We start from the raw sequence: 12912 nt of genomic DNA on the forward strand, positions 1-12912 counted from the left end.
AAAAGAGATCAACACTAAGGAGAACAATACAATGCATTAAGCAGGGTTATACCACTAAATGCTGTTTAATGAAAATGGGATATATTCTACTAGTGTAATAAAATATGTCACGAGCGGTTCAAATCATGTCTGCTTTGAACCGCTATGATTAACTAAGAGGAAAGACAGCTTGTTCTAATCAGATGCTGGAGAGTCCAGTTGACTCTTAAGCCTAAAATGCTGTAATTCAACTGCATTTAAACTGTATTTTTACTTAAAGGAATAGTTCGACATTTTGGGAAATACACTATTCACTTTCTTGTCTGAAAGTTAGACGAGAAGATTGATACCACTTGCATATTTATAAGGTATATATACAGGTGGTAGCTGGTTAGCTTAGCATAAATAATGGAAACAGCTTGCCTGTCTCTTTCCAAAAAAAAAAATCTGCCTACACAACTATTGCTAAGTTCACATCACATCATCTAAAGCATGTTTGCAACCTATGGGTGGAGTAGGGCTAGCTGTTTCCTGTCTCCATGTCAAGCTAAGCTAACCATCTGCTAACTGTGGCTTCATATTTACATTGTACAGACATGAGAATGGTGTCAATTTTCTCATCTAACTCTTTTCAAGAAAGCAAATAAACATGTTTCACTTATTTTATTATACAATAGATTAACTCTTTGCATAATTTAGCATTAAAACGCATACATTATACCTTATTATATCTATTTATCTTCCTGAGAATTAAGCCTGTGTAAATATACCCTTCCAAAACACGGGAAAGTGAGACTTAGAATGCTACAGTAAATAATATCCCCATGACAGTTAATTAAATATATTTATATCGTAAAGTCTGTGTATTAGCACCTTGTTAGACCCCTGAAGGTACAGTAACCTCCAGGATAACGTGACTAAATGTCAAAGAATAGCATCTCTGTAGATGTTATCACAGATTCCCGGGCTTTACTCTAATCTGACTAGAAAAACTCAATAGAATATCTTCCCAGGAGCGTGATAACACAGTCCCCAGATGACTTCATCCTATTGTACTCTATTACAATCCAATACAATCAGCCTGCAAACCGTGAAGCCTATAATGTATAATGTTGACAAGTCAGAAAGGTGCTTCAACTCTGGGGTCATTTTGAGGCCTTCTGCAGATAAGTTGTATTATTATGTTGAATTCCCCACTAGTCTGTTTGTCCAGTGAATACGGCTGTACTGAATCACATGCATGTTAGCACCCTGTCACTGGGTTCAGCTGTCCAGGAAATTCCAGCTCCTATGGATGTCTCATGGGATCTCTTTGGGGTATTTTTATGCTCCGCTTAGTATGACTCCCACACACTGAAGCCACTTGAATGTTTAATGATAACAGTTCTAGAAATGAACAAATTAAATGAGCTCTCACACAGGATTGGGTGACATGCTTGAGACAAACTATTAATGGCCTCAAGAAACTGTCTATAATATCGCTGAGAAAAGGTGAGCTTTTATCTGAAGCTATAGCACACTCCAGTGGTTTAAGGTGACACTACATAATAAAACATTTGACTCGGCAGGGCCCGCCATGAACACCTACAAAGAGATCAACTGGAAACTATGAAATTTGCAGTTAAAAAATGTGCCTGCCTCCACTTGAAAAGTGTGCAATCAAATTAGTTAGACCCAGAAATTAAATGTTTAATTTCTAGATACATGCGAGCTGTTGATGATAAAAAACAGTTTTTTTTCCTTATCTGTCTGTGGCACTATTTAAATCAGTGTCTATGTCTGTCCTTTAATTGGCTAGAGCATGATAATAAACACTGCTAGTTTGTGCCTGATCATTTGAAAGACCTTTTTTTTAATCACTCAACTCCTATCTAACCATCATTAATTAAGTTAACTTGTGTTTTTAGGACTACTAGCTACAGCTCTACTGGTGACTTGTTTGGTTACAACATACAGTATAACTATGAGTGACTCGTGGCATATGTTCAGCCGTTTCGTTATCAACTTTAAAAGTGATAAGACAACTGGACAAAAAAGACAGCAGCTTGTTTCAACCTGTGACTCAACAGTTTAATATCTTGCTTTAGAAGCTCGGCAGCAGTAAGCCTCCCTTTACAGAAGTGACCAACTGTTGTTTGACCCTCGGTGGGCAGTCACTATCTATTCATATCCTTTCTATCAACGTTTTTCCTCTTATTGTATTGGTTTAAGTGTGTGAACTTTAACTTTACTCAATCAGGTTAAGTCCCATTGAAATTAAGTTCTCTTTTTACAAGAGAAACCTGGCCGAGAAAGCAGCATATACATATTTTTATATTAAATATAATATAATAAATAAACATAGTACAAACAACATAAACAAGTTGACAACTGCCACATACTACAAAATACCATAAATAACACCCAGCTGAGATACATGTAATGAGAGTATTTGAGTCAGATTAACAGCATCAACGACAACAAAATTAAATAAAGAATAAGTTTGCATTATTCATAGTAACGCCCATGTTTTCCCACGGGGGGTCATTTTAGTTTCCCCTTGCCTTAATTGCACAAAGGACGATGTGTATCTTTCTTCCCTTAAAAGGGCATATCCAGGAATGTCAACGCAGGCAAGGGAGCGTTTGTGGAAGTTACATTTCCTCCATCGGGGGTGTAACGGAGCATTATGAATTGTAATACCCTTAATTATTAATCAATAGGATCTGTTTTAGAATGAAGTTCGGTAAGATATATGTAACTCTTGTGTTCAGATCGAAACAACGCACACATTGTTTTTCAAGAGAGTAATAATAGCGTCATGCTTTGATGATGTCCCCTATTTCCCTCACTTGGTTTGATCTGAATGTTTTGTACGGAACCCAACATGATTATCAGGAAGTGAAGGGCGGTGGTTGAGAAAAGAGCAGCATCGGGCTAGCTGACAAGTGTCGTGTAGTTGTCAGGTAAGACTTGTCTGTTTCGACTTTATTTCTCTGCACACCACACGTATCTACAGCAGAAATGCTTCGCTATCAGTACGTCAAACAGATAGTGGTGATTTTAAAGGAATGCCGTATGTGTGAATATGGTATTGTGCCACTTTGCATTGAAAACACGGCTAGCTGTTAGCTTCGCGGCTAATAATTTGTTATGGCTCAAGCTAGGCCGCAACTGTATACGTACTTACTAAGGATCCAGGAAATGGACTAAAATTAGTTTTTAAGAACAATTTAACACGAGGATGAGTTGTAGATGAGGATGACTGTGCATCGCTAACTTAAGTAAGTCACCATAATGTAAGCTACTTATTTGATATATTGGGAACTCTTCTGTACATGTTTTGATGGCATTTTAAACTTTATAATTAGTGCTTTGTGATTGTAAAGACAAACTGTTTTAAAACAAAAATAACAGTATTGCAATACGTACAATTATTTGCTGTTCATTTATTATAATCTGTATATTGGTTCTTTTCTATGCTATTGTAACAAAAATTATTTGAGTGTCACATTGGGAACATATGATTGACAGTGTATAGACTGAATGCTTAAGCACAGTCCTAACTCAGAACATTAAAACGTCATGTATAAAACTCTCATAGATAATATCGAGCCATGTACTAACAGTGTCTCAATAAAAGGCAAAGCTCTACGCAGCACTCGCTGTCCAAGGCGGCCGAGACCGTTTTCCATCAACATCCAGTGGCAGAAATATCGACGTCTGTCAACATCCAGACGTGGATGTAGGAGAGCGTCTTCGTTCAAGACATTGCCTGATAAGGGCATCTGTTCTCGCATCACTAATTCTCCTGGCTTCAGTGAGCTAATCAACCTAGAAAGCTGGGGAACATTTCCATTTATAGCTCAGTGAGGGACACCACGCTGGGGAATCGCTGCCAGAGAATTTAGATACCCTTCCACAGAGTTGGGGGGCGTGGATGACAAAATCTTATTTTGAGTAACTCTCTGATCCACATAACCTTTTGACCAGAAGGTCTCCCCCGTGTGTCATCTTTTTGCTTTGTTATTGGGCCAGTATTATGTCTTTTTCCCGCTCTCCTTATTGTATTTACATTGTCATTTGATAGTGGTCATCTTCCTGCCTGTTATAATGAAACATGTAATCATAAACATGTATTTATTTCCACAGGTAAAACAAAAAAAAAAGTCAAAATGTCTAGCAAAAGGGCAAAGGGAAAGACCACGAAGAAGCGCCCTCAGCGCGCTACTTCCAATGTCTTCGCCATGTTTGACCAGTCTCAGATCCAGGAGTTCAAGGAGGCCTTCAACATGATTGACCAGAACCGTGATGGGTTCGTGGACAAAGAGGACCTTCACGACATGCTGGCCTCGCTTGGTGAGTAGGAGAGTCTCTGAGTCAGTTTTTACTTGGCTCATCAAACATATCTGTAAGAAGCTGTACGCAGTTCTGCACTTTATTCATGTGGGTGTGCACCTACGCTGTTCACCGGTTTTAAAACTAGCTCTAAAAGCAAACGTTTCAATCATCAGTTAATGTCGCTTGTCCTTAAACCACCTCTGTAGTTGAAACCCTCCAGACTAAGTGCACCATTCTCTGCTCTATTTATAGGGAAAAATCCAACTGATGATTACCTGGAGGCGATGATGATGGAAGCTCCTGGACCCATTAACTTCACCATGTTCCTCACCATGTTTGGGGAGAAGCTCAATGGCACAGACCCCGAGGATGTGATCAGAAATGCATTCGCTTGCTTCGATGAGGAGGGGACAGGTACATTCAGACGTAAAGCGCTTGAAAAGTGTTTTTACAAATGAAGTTGCCTTGTCTTAGCCTCATCTGATTTGACTGTTTTCCACTCAGGTTCTATCCAGGAAGACTATCTCAGAGACCTGCTCACAACAATGGGTGACCGGTTTACAGATGAGGAGGTGGACGAGCTCTTCAGAGAGGCCCCCATCGACAAGAAGAGCAACTTCAACTACGTGGAGTTCACACGCATCCTAAAGCACGGTGCCAAGGACAAGGACGATTAAAGAGCCGCACCAGCGTAATTCTTTCCACCCTCTTCTCCTCCTCCTCTTCCGTCAGCTAGATCACGGTGCTGCTTGTCAACTTTCCAGTACGAACCCCATTTTAAACTAAACCAAAGCAATAACTATCCACTCTTGTTTGTTGTGAACTTCCAGTATTGCCAAATGTACACATCTCTAATGAGAAGAGAAAAATGGGTTGTAAAATGTTTTTCCTGTCATGTAAAGATGTGAAGTGGCAGCACCTTGGAAGCTCTAAGGGATAAGTCTTTGCAATTCATGTGATCAGGTTTAGCTGACTTTTTACATTTTATAATATAATCTTTTTAAATAAAGCCATCTATCAAGTTGTATTTTGACTTTTTCCCTTCCATAAATGACAACTGAAATAAGTGGTGCATTATTCTGTCTTTATTTTGTTTATCACTAAGGTGCTTATGCACATTTTTTCCTCCCCTCGGTGCTTGTCAAGACTTGACAAGTCGACTCTTACCTCCTCGCTGAATTCATTCAACGTGTGCATACTAGCGCTAGCTGAATTCTTTCTCTAAGGGCAAATGAACACCACCGTTAGTAAAAACTAAGCTTTTTTTGTGTCTCAACAACTCAAAGAAAAGCTGTCCGAATGCCATGATCACCTGAATATCGCTGTGAGTGTGTCATGAAAATCAAGTGGCTTCATCATTAAAAACCCCTAATTTAACAGACAAGTGAGGACTCTGAGCTATTAGACGTGCGTGATGCAGTTGATCCCATCTGTGCTTGTGTCAGGTTTCAATTACTTTACCAGCAGTATCTACATGAGCTCAACATGTACACTTCTAATGCCTATACTATGACTTTTTTCGACATGCTATACTATGACTTTTTTCATCATGTTATGACTCATCTTTTTTCATTCATCACAACAGAATGCGTACAGTCTCAGTGAGGAAGAACCTCGAAAAAAGTGAACAAGCTTTCTTTATACAGAATGAGCAAAGGTAGGGTCCGATGGCCAACGTTACAGACATTTTGGTCTCAGACTGATAGAAACAACAATGAAAAACAAACGGCCAGCAACCAAAGCAAGCGGCCCAAAGGCCTTGGTTGTGGAACATTCTCATACAACACAGTTAGTTATCTTTGTGAACAGGCAAGGGAGAATTCTTCTTTTGCACAACAGAGACATGGTTTTCAACAAAGTTCAGAGCAAAATTACTTATGCATGAATACAATATACTGAGTAGAATTATACTACGTAAAAAATTACCATTACAGAATGAAACAGGTTTTTTGTGACCGTGCAGACATGTTGAGGGAAACTCTCCACTTGAGGGCTGGGCTGATTTTAAGAGGAGCTATTCTTTAATCTCCCAGATGCAGGTCAGCGGGAAGTTGCTCATCTTCTCCTTGAACACGTTGTCAAATTGTTCATTCTGGGCCACTGTGAAGAAATTCTTCCAGTCACCTGCTATACCTGTTAGGATACGGAAACAAATCTGAGATGTACCCGTCTGTACTGGTCTGCTGCTTAGTTATTGGCCACCATTAAAAGTAAATTTCTTCTCTGTAAATGATGACAAAAGTAGTGGAAACAAACCTTTGCGCATGGTTTCCTTCTTGTAGCGGTCGATTTCAACCAAGTCCTTGTAGTTTGATTTGGGGTTGGTCTTCATGTTTTTAAAGGTGGACATCTCCACAACATGATCAATGACTTCATCTGTCAGATCTCTTCCCAGGAAAGAGCAAAGCTTCACAACTTCTCCTCTGAGGTCCTGTCAATCAAAGATGTGTTAATCATTGCTACTGTACTCAACTCATTTCTATATTTTTATCAAGGTCAAATGTTCTATAAAAAAACAATAGAAGAAAGAAGATTCCTAACCTTCAACATGTTCTCATATTGCACAAAATAGATGTCCAGTTGGTCTTGTGCTTTGTGATAATCGTGGATGTGATCAAACCATGATCCCATGTAAGCTGTTGGAGAAAAGATTTGTGTGTCAGCGCTGAAAACAAAATCTAAAGGTGAGTGATTCTTGCTGGTATTGTATGAGGTTAATGTTTGTTTTCTAAAACTTAAGTAACTATATAATACTGAACCTACCATTACCATCCAGGAACTGCTGAAAGAAATCATCAAAGCTCTGAGGTGTTTCCAGCATCACCCAACTGTGGGCAAAGTGATAGAGCGACACCAGGACATCCTTGGGGTTCCTCCAAACATACACAACCTAAAGCAAAAAAACAAACATGTTTTGTGAATTCGGCTACAGACGGATGCTTAAATCAGTGCTTGAATTGAATATTGTAAATTACCTTGATTTGTTTGGCTTTCACTCCCTGACATGTCGAGGGGCAGATGCGAGCGAAAGATTCGAGGATCAGGCCTTTCTCTGGAAGGGTCGTCCGAAGTTCTCCCCTCCAGCCAAGGAAGTCTTGTCCTGTTGGTAGTATCTTCTGCCGATTCAGGGTGTGCAGCATCCATGATCTGGACCAGGATCTGCTGCATCCATATTGTACCTGCAGAGTCAAATAAAATATGGAATGTTTTTAATAAAACAGAGGAAAATGAACATACCAGACCAGACCAGCTTGTGTTTCTGTTACCATCATTGAATATAAATGTGGTTAAACACCTGTCAGCACCATGAACTACAAGTTAAATCAGCAGAAGACTGCATGAATGTCTATCGAGCGGAACAGTTTCTACGCTATAATTGGCCAGTCTGCGCTTGAGGGGTGGGGGCATAGCGATGGTTGACTTGAGAAAACATTTTTAAAAATCCTTGAAGGCTCTAGAAACCAACGATAAACCAGCGGAAACCAACCCATCTATCTCTCCTGACAGAGACCAGAAGACTTTACTTAGGGCTGAAAAAGGAACTACAGTTACAGTTACTAGCTCCTAAAGAGACAATAAAATTGAGTAAAAATGTCACCGATGCCCACTTTTCAAAGCACACATGCTATACAGTGTTTTCATTCACTTAATTCACTCATGCTTGATATATATGCTTGTAAACAGTTGTGTGATAAAAAAAAAGCTGTAAAAGTGTCGATTTTAGCAGAAAGTTATAGAAAACAACTGACCTGACTTGGGGTACGTGACGAGGAAGATGTCAGTGGGACGGGTCTCAAAATGCTGCAGAGCATCAAGGTCTGTTGGTCGCAATTTGTCCTTGACCAGAAAGTTCCTCCTTTTGTACTTGAACAGGTAAGGGCTCACTAGGTCCAGAGAATCCATGGATGCTAAAATTAAACATATATGAGAGTGAATTCATACAAGTATTCTTAGTATTCTTACATAGAATTGTGTATGAAGTTTGATATATGTTCCTACTTACAGCAGGTGAGCACGTCAAGAGAAGCACTTGAAGGGATCCACTGCTGCCGTTCCTCCACTGAGGAATGAAGACGTGAGCCTGACGTTAAACTATGTATTGTATAAGATGTGTGTTAGAGCATTGTTCCGGTTTACACCTGGTTTGGTCTTGTTTTTAACGAGATTAACAAGATGAACACGTTCTGTGCACCAGGTACATGTGGTGGGAAAAAGAGTTGACTGACGATATTGAAGCAGTTTCAAACCCTGGTTGAAATCTGTTTTATGTGTGACTCAGATTTAAATTGTAGTTGCTCCCTGCCTCACAAAGCTGCTGGCATGGCTGTAGACTCAGATGTCAGATAATTGCACAGGCCACTAATGTAGATGTGTGCATGTGCCAGCTGATGATAGGCAAGTATTTGAAAATGCTATACTGTGACGTTTTTATGACGTTTTTATGACTTTTTTAGACATACTATACTATGACTTTTTTATTTCTTTTTTTTGACATACTTTCAAAAAAAGTATGTCAACTTTGTATGTTTGTATGTCTTTGTATGTCAACTTAGTATGTTTTTTGACATACTATACTATGACTTTTTTTGACATACTAAACTATGACTTTTTTAGACATACTATACTATGACTTTTTTTGACATGCTATACTATGACTTTTTTATGACTTTTTTTGACATACTATACTATGACTTTTTTGACATACTATACTATGACGTTTTTATGACTTTTTTTGACATGTTAAACTATGACGTTTTTATGACTTTTTTTGACATACTATACTATGACTTTTTTCATCATGCTATACTATGACTTTTTTCAACATACTATACTATGACTTTTTTCATCATGCTATACTATGACTTTTTTTGACATACTATACTATGACTTTTTTCAACATGCTATACTATGACTTTTTTCATCATGCTATACTATGACTTTTTTCATCATGCTATACCATGACTTTTTTCAACATGCTATACTATGACTTTTTTCATCATGCTATACCATGACTTTTTTCAACATGCTATACTATGACTTTTTCATCATACTATACTGACTTTTTTTGACATACTATACTATGACGTTTTTATGACTTTTTTCGACATGTTATATTATGACTTTTTTCAACATACTATACTATGACTTTTTTCATCATGCTATACTATGACTTTTTTCGACATGCTATACTATGACATTTTTGTCATGCTATACTATGACTTTTTTGTCCACTGGATGTATATAGTTATAATCCAATGTTGTGCTTCCGAAACTACCGCATAACGAGGTTCCCTGAACGCCTCAAGATCCGTACGGAACCACGTTAGGGACACATCTTCGCTGTCACCGGTTCTGTGTCCTCGTGCGGATGTCGGAATGTCACGGTATGGATTTTTTTACCGGTTTCAGCTTGTCATTCGTTGTTTGTGTGTCACTCTGTGTCGAGGTGTCAGCCGTTAAGCACGTTAATCAGATCAGCGCGACTCTTCTGCGCCAGCCAGGGAACTAGCAGCTAAGTGGCTAACGTTAGCTAACAGCACCCTCAAGGTTGGTTAGTTAACAGAAGAGGAACGATGCTGAGTAAGTTACTCTCATTACTTGTAAACTGGGTGATCTTTTGATATAGTTAACGACACATAGAGGAAATATGTGCGTTGTCTTCAAATAAACGTGTTCTTGTTTCTTAAAGTTTGTGTTTTTCATGGTTTTTCAGCCGGGTCTGAAGAGTTCTGGTCATGGCTCTGAAGCTGATCCAGAGTTTTCCGCTGCTCAGGCAGTTCGGGGTCCAACGCTACCTTCCTGTTGGACCTGTGTGCACCACCGGGCTCCTGAGGGCCAGCGGTGAACAGCCCGTATGTGTAGCCTGCCTGTATACCTCAGCTGGCGGCTGCATCCGGAGACGGGGCTGCAAGAAGCTCCAGCTGGACTGTGGGACGAGAAACCTGACCACCATGGCTAAGGAGCCGTCCTTTGTCGCTAGCAGCTCTGTGGGACTCCACAGAGATTCGGGGCCTCGGTTCCGTCTGACCCAGCTGCACCGACCCACAGCTGCAGAGGAGCAGGCTTTCCTGCAGCGTCTAGCGGGCTGCTCCTCGTCCCGGCAGGTTTTCACACTGCTGCGCACCGTGGGGATCATGTCTGACACCATGGCTGCAGCAGCACTTCACCGCGTGGCCGACCTGGAGCAGGAGAGCGGCTCCCTGAAGGACCCTACGGTGCTGGAGAAGGACACCATCAGGGCTCTGTGCTTCCAGCTGGAGCAGGACTCTGTGCGGCTGACGGATGCTGGACTGGTGTCAGCTCTCCTGGCGTGCACCCGCCTCTTCCTGGATCCGTGGAGCACGCTGATGGTGCGGCTGGTGTCCGAGAGCCAGGAGAGACTGGACAGAGGGCAGATGAGTGTAGGGCAGCTGTGCACCCTGGGCCGGGCAATGCTGGCTCTGGAGGGTCCTGGCTGCGTGATGCTGGAGCAGGTGATGGAGCAAATCCAGAAGCAGGAGCCGGCCCAGTGGAGCCTTGCGGATCTCACCACTGCCTATAGATTTCTGCAAGGCGACGTGGGTCAAGATGGAAAACATCGGGACCTGCTGAACGCCATGCACTCCCACGCCGTGACCGTCACCGCCCGCATGGATCCTCCAGCTGTCAGCGGGCTGCTCAGTGCTCTCGTGACCCTGAACCAGACGCAGGCCATGCCTCTCGTGATCAATCTGTGCAAACAGGCTGTACGGCATGTACCTCACTTCACCGACGAGGAGCTCACCGTTGTGCTCGGGGCCTTGATGCACTTCGGCCACAGTGATCATTACTTCGTGGAGGCGATGGAGAGGTATGTGCCCACGATGACCTTCACATCACACCCAGAGACGGTCACCAAAGTGGTCCAGTTCTTCGGCCGGAGGAACATCCTGTCCCCGACTGTATTCGATGCTGTTGCGGAGAGCTTCGTGTACCGAGCGGCCGACTACAGCACCAGCCAGGTGGCCAGGCAGATCATGGCTTTCGGAAAGCTCGGCTACGCTCCTCCCAACGCTGGCGAGGTCTTCGGGAAAGTTGAAACCATCCTGCGGATGCGCTTTTCACACTTCCAGCCCCGGACGCTGCTCAACCTCCTCCACTCCTGCACCCTGGTGGAGAGGTTCCCTGTTAACTTTGTCTCTAAAGTATTCAGCAGTTACTTCCTACAGCAACTGCAAGGTGAAGCATCCTGAGAGACACCTGCGATATGTACACGCGTCCCACAAACGCATGCTTAAAAAGAACACTAATAGTGACACTGTTGCATTTATGTTGGTCTAATGTGTACACACACACACACACACACACACACACACACACACACACACACACACACACACACACACACACACACACACACACACACACACACACACACACACACACACACACACACACACACACACACAACAGCTATTGCATGGGGGGAGTTTGTCCTCTTGAGACGCATCATTGACTAAGATTGCTTGTGTTCCAGATCAGGGCACAGGAATGGACCGGATCATCCTGGCACAGCTGACCCAGCTCTACATGACTTTGAAGTTGGAGTGTCCTTTCTATGAGGTACAATATGTAAAATGTACTTTCAACTAGAAATGACATTGCATGGTATTTGTGTTCCTTCACACCTTGTGTTGTCTCCTCAGGGTCCCAGGCTCCTTCCCAAGTACCGCGTCAAGTCCTTCCTCATGTCTGGACGCTCTCTGGAGACGCCCGTGGACGCACATCTGTACAACTCTGTGAAAAATGGACTGGTGGATTTGCTCGGGGCTCGATCATACTTCGGATCCAAAGTTCTGACGCCGTACTGCTACACGCTCGGTAACATAACAGCCGTTTTATCTCCTAAAATGTTTCCCGTAGTCAACCTAAAGAGGATCAACAACCTTTTCTTTTTGTTCTTGTAGATGTGGAGATAAAACTCGATGAAGAAGGATATGTGCTGCCTGCCAGTCATGTTGACGATGTATACAAAAGGTAACTGGTTTTATGTAGAATCCTTCCAAAGTTCATCTGTTGAAGTGGTTTGATAACCGGTTTTAATAACACGTTGCTGTGGGTGGATTGATGCGCTGCAGGATCGCTCTCTGTATTGACGGACAGAAGAGGTTCACTACGAACACGAGGCAGCTGCTTGGAAAAGAGGCCATGAAGCAGCGACACCTGAGGCTTCTGGGATATGAAGTCGTTCAGGTTAGACCCTCATCTTCACTTTTATTTTTTCCGTTACATCTGGCATTTTCGTGCCAGATGTTTCATCTGCCCAAATTGTTTATTACAAGATTGTATCACAGGACCTTCTGACGTTTCTCGTTTTTATGAAATGACTGTAAGCGTTTCATTTTTTTCTAGATTCCTCACTATGAATTTGAAAAGCTGCGGAACAAGACCAGCGTGGTGGAGTATCTGCACCAAAGAATCTTCCCTCACACATACAGGCTGAGCTGGTGACGATACGACGGGGAAAGCTGTGCATTGCTTTAGTTAACTTGCTTCAAGAAATCTGTATTTATTTTTTCAATTCAGTGTACATACAAATAAATAATGCCTTTTTAACTTATTGATTTTGCATTTCTACATATTTAACTTGGCAAT

At 41.8% G+C, this 12912-nt stretch overlaps 2 protein-coding genes and 1 pseudogene across 3 annotated transcripts; 2 read left to right on the plus strand and 1 right to left on the minus strand.

The window, feature by feature from the left end:
• The first annotated feature begins 2820 nt into the window (after positions 1 to 2820).
• Positions 2821 to 5326, plus strand: myl12.1 (myosin, light chain 12, genome duplicate 1). Its single transcript, XM_068709982.1, has 4 exons — positions 2821 to 2924; positions 4111 to 4317; positions 4552 to 4713; positions 4804 to 5326. Exons 2-4 carry the CDS (start codon positions 4134 to 4136, stop codon positions 4974 to 4976), a joined length of 519 nt encoding a protein of 172 aa, XP_068566083.1. The 5' UTR covers positions 2821 to 2924; positions 4111 to 4133; the 3' UTR covers positions 4977 to 5326.
• Positions 5327 to 6313: 987 nt separating this feature from the next.
• Positions 6314 to 8379, minus strand: LOC137871908 (amine sulfotransferase-like; annotated as a pseudogene).
• Positions 8380 to 9596: 1217 nt separating this feature from the next.
• Positions 9597 to 12877, plus strand: fastkd3 (FAST kinase domains 3). 2 transcript variants are annotated; one of them, XM_068709983.1, is made up of 7 exons: positions 9597 to 9683; positions 10013 to 11496; positions 11795 to 11880; positions 11964 to 12138; positions 12225 to 12294; positions 12396 to 12510; positions 12670 to 12877. In XM_068709983.1, exons 2-7 carry the CDS (start codon positions 10035 to 10037, stop codon positions 12766 to 12768), a joined length of 2007 nt encoding a protein of 668 aa, XP_068566084.1. In that variant the 5' UTR covers positions 9597 to 9683; positions 10013 to 10034; the 3' UTR covers positions 12769 to 12877. The 2 variants fall into 2 exon arrangements, with proteins under 2 accessions (XP_068566084.1, XP_068566085.1); XM_068709984.1 differs by having other exon boundaries at positions 9620 to 9879.
• The last annotated feature ends 35 nt before the right edge of the window (positions 12878 to 12912 follow it).

This window comes from Cebidichthys violaceus, unplaced genomic scaffold (genome assembly GCF_023349555.1).
Source record: "Cebidichthys violaceus isolate CVI_PGR_0920_01 unplaced genomic scaffold, fCebVio1.0.p SCAF_15, whole genome shotgun sequence".
Lineage (NCBI taxonomy): Eukaryota > Metazoa > Chordata > Actinopteri > Perciformes > Stichaeidae > Cebidichthys > Cebidichthys violaceus.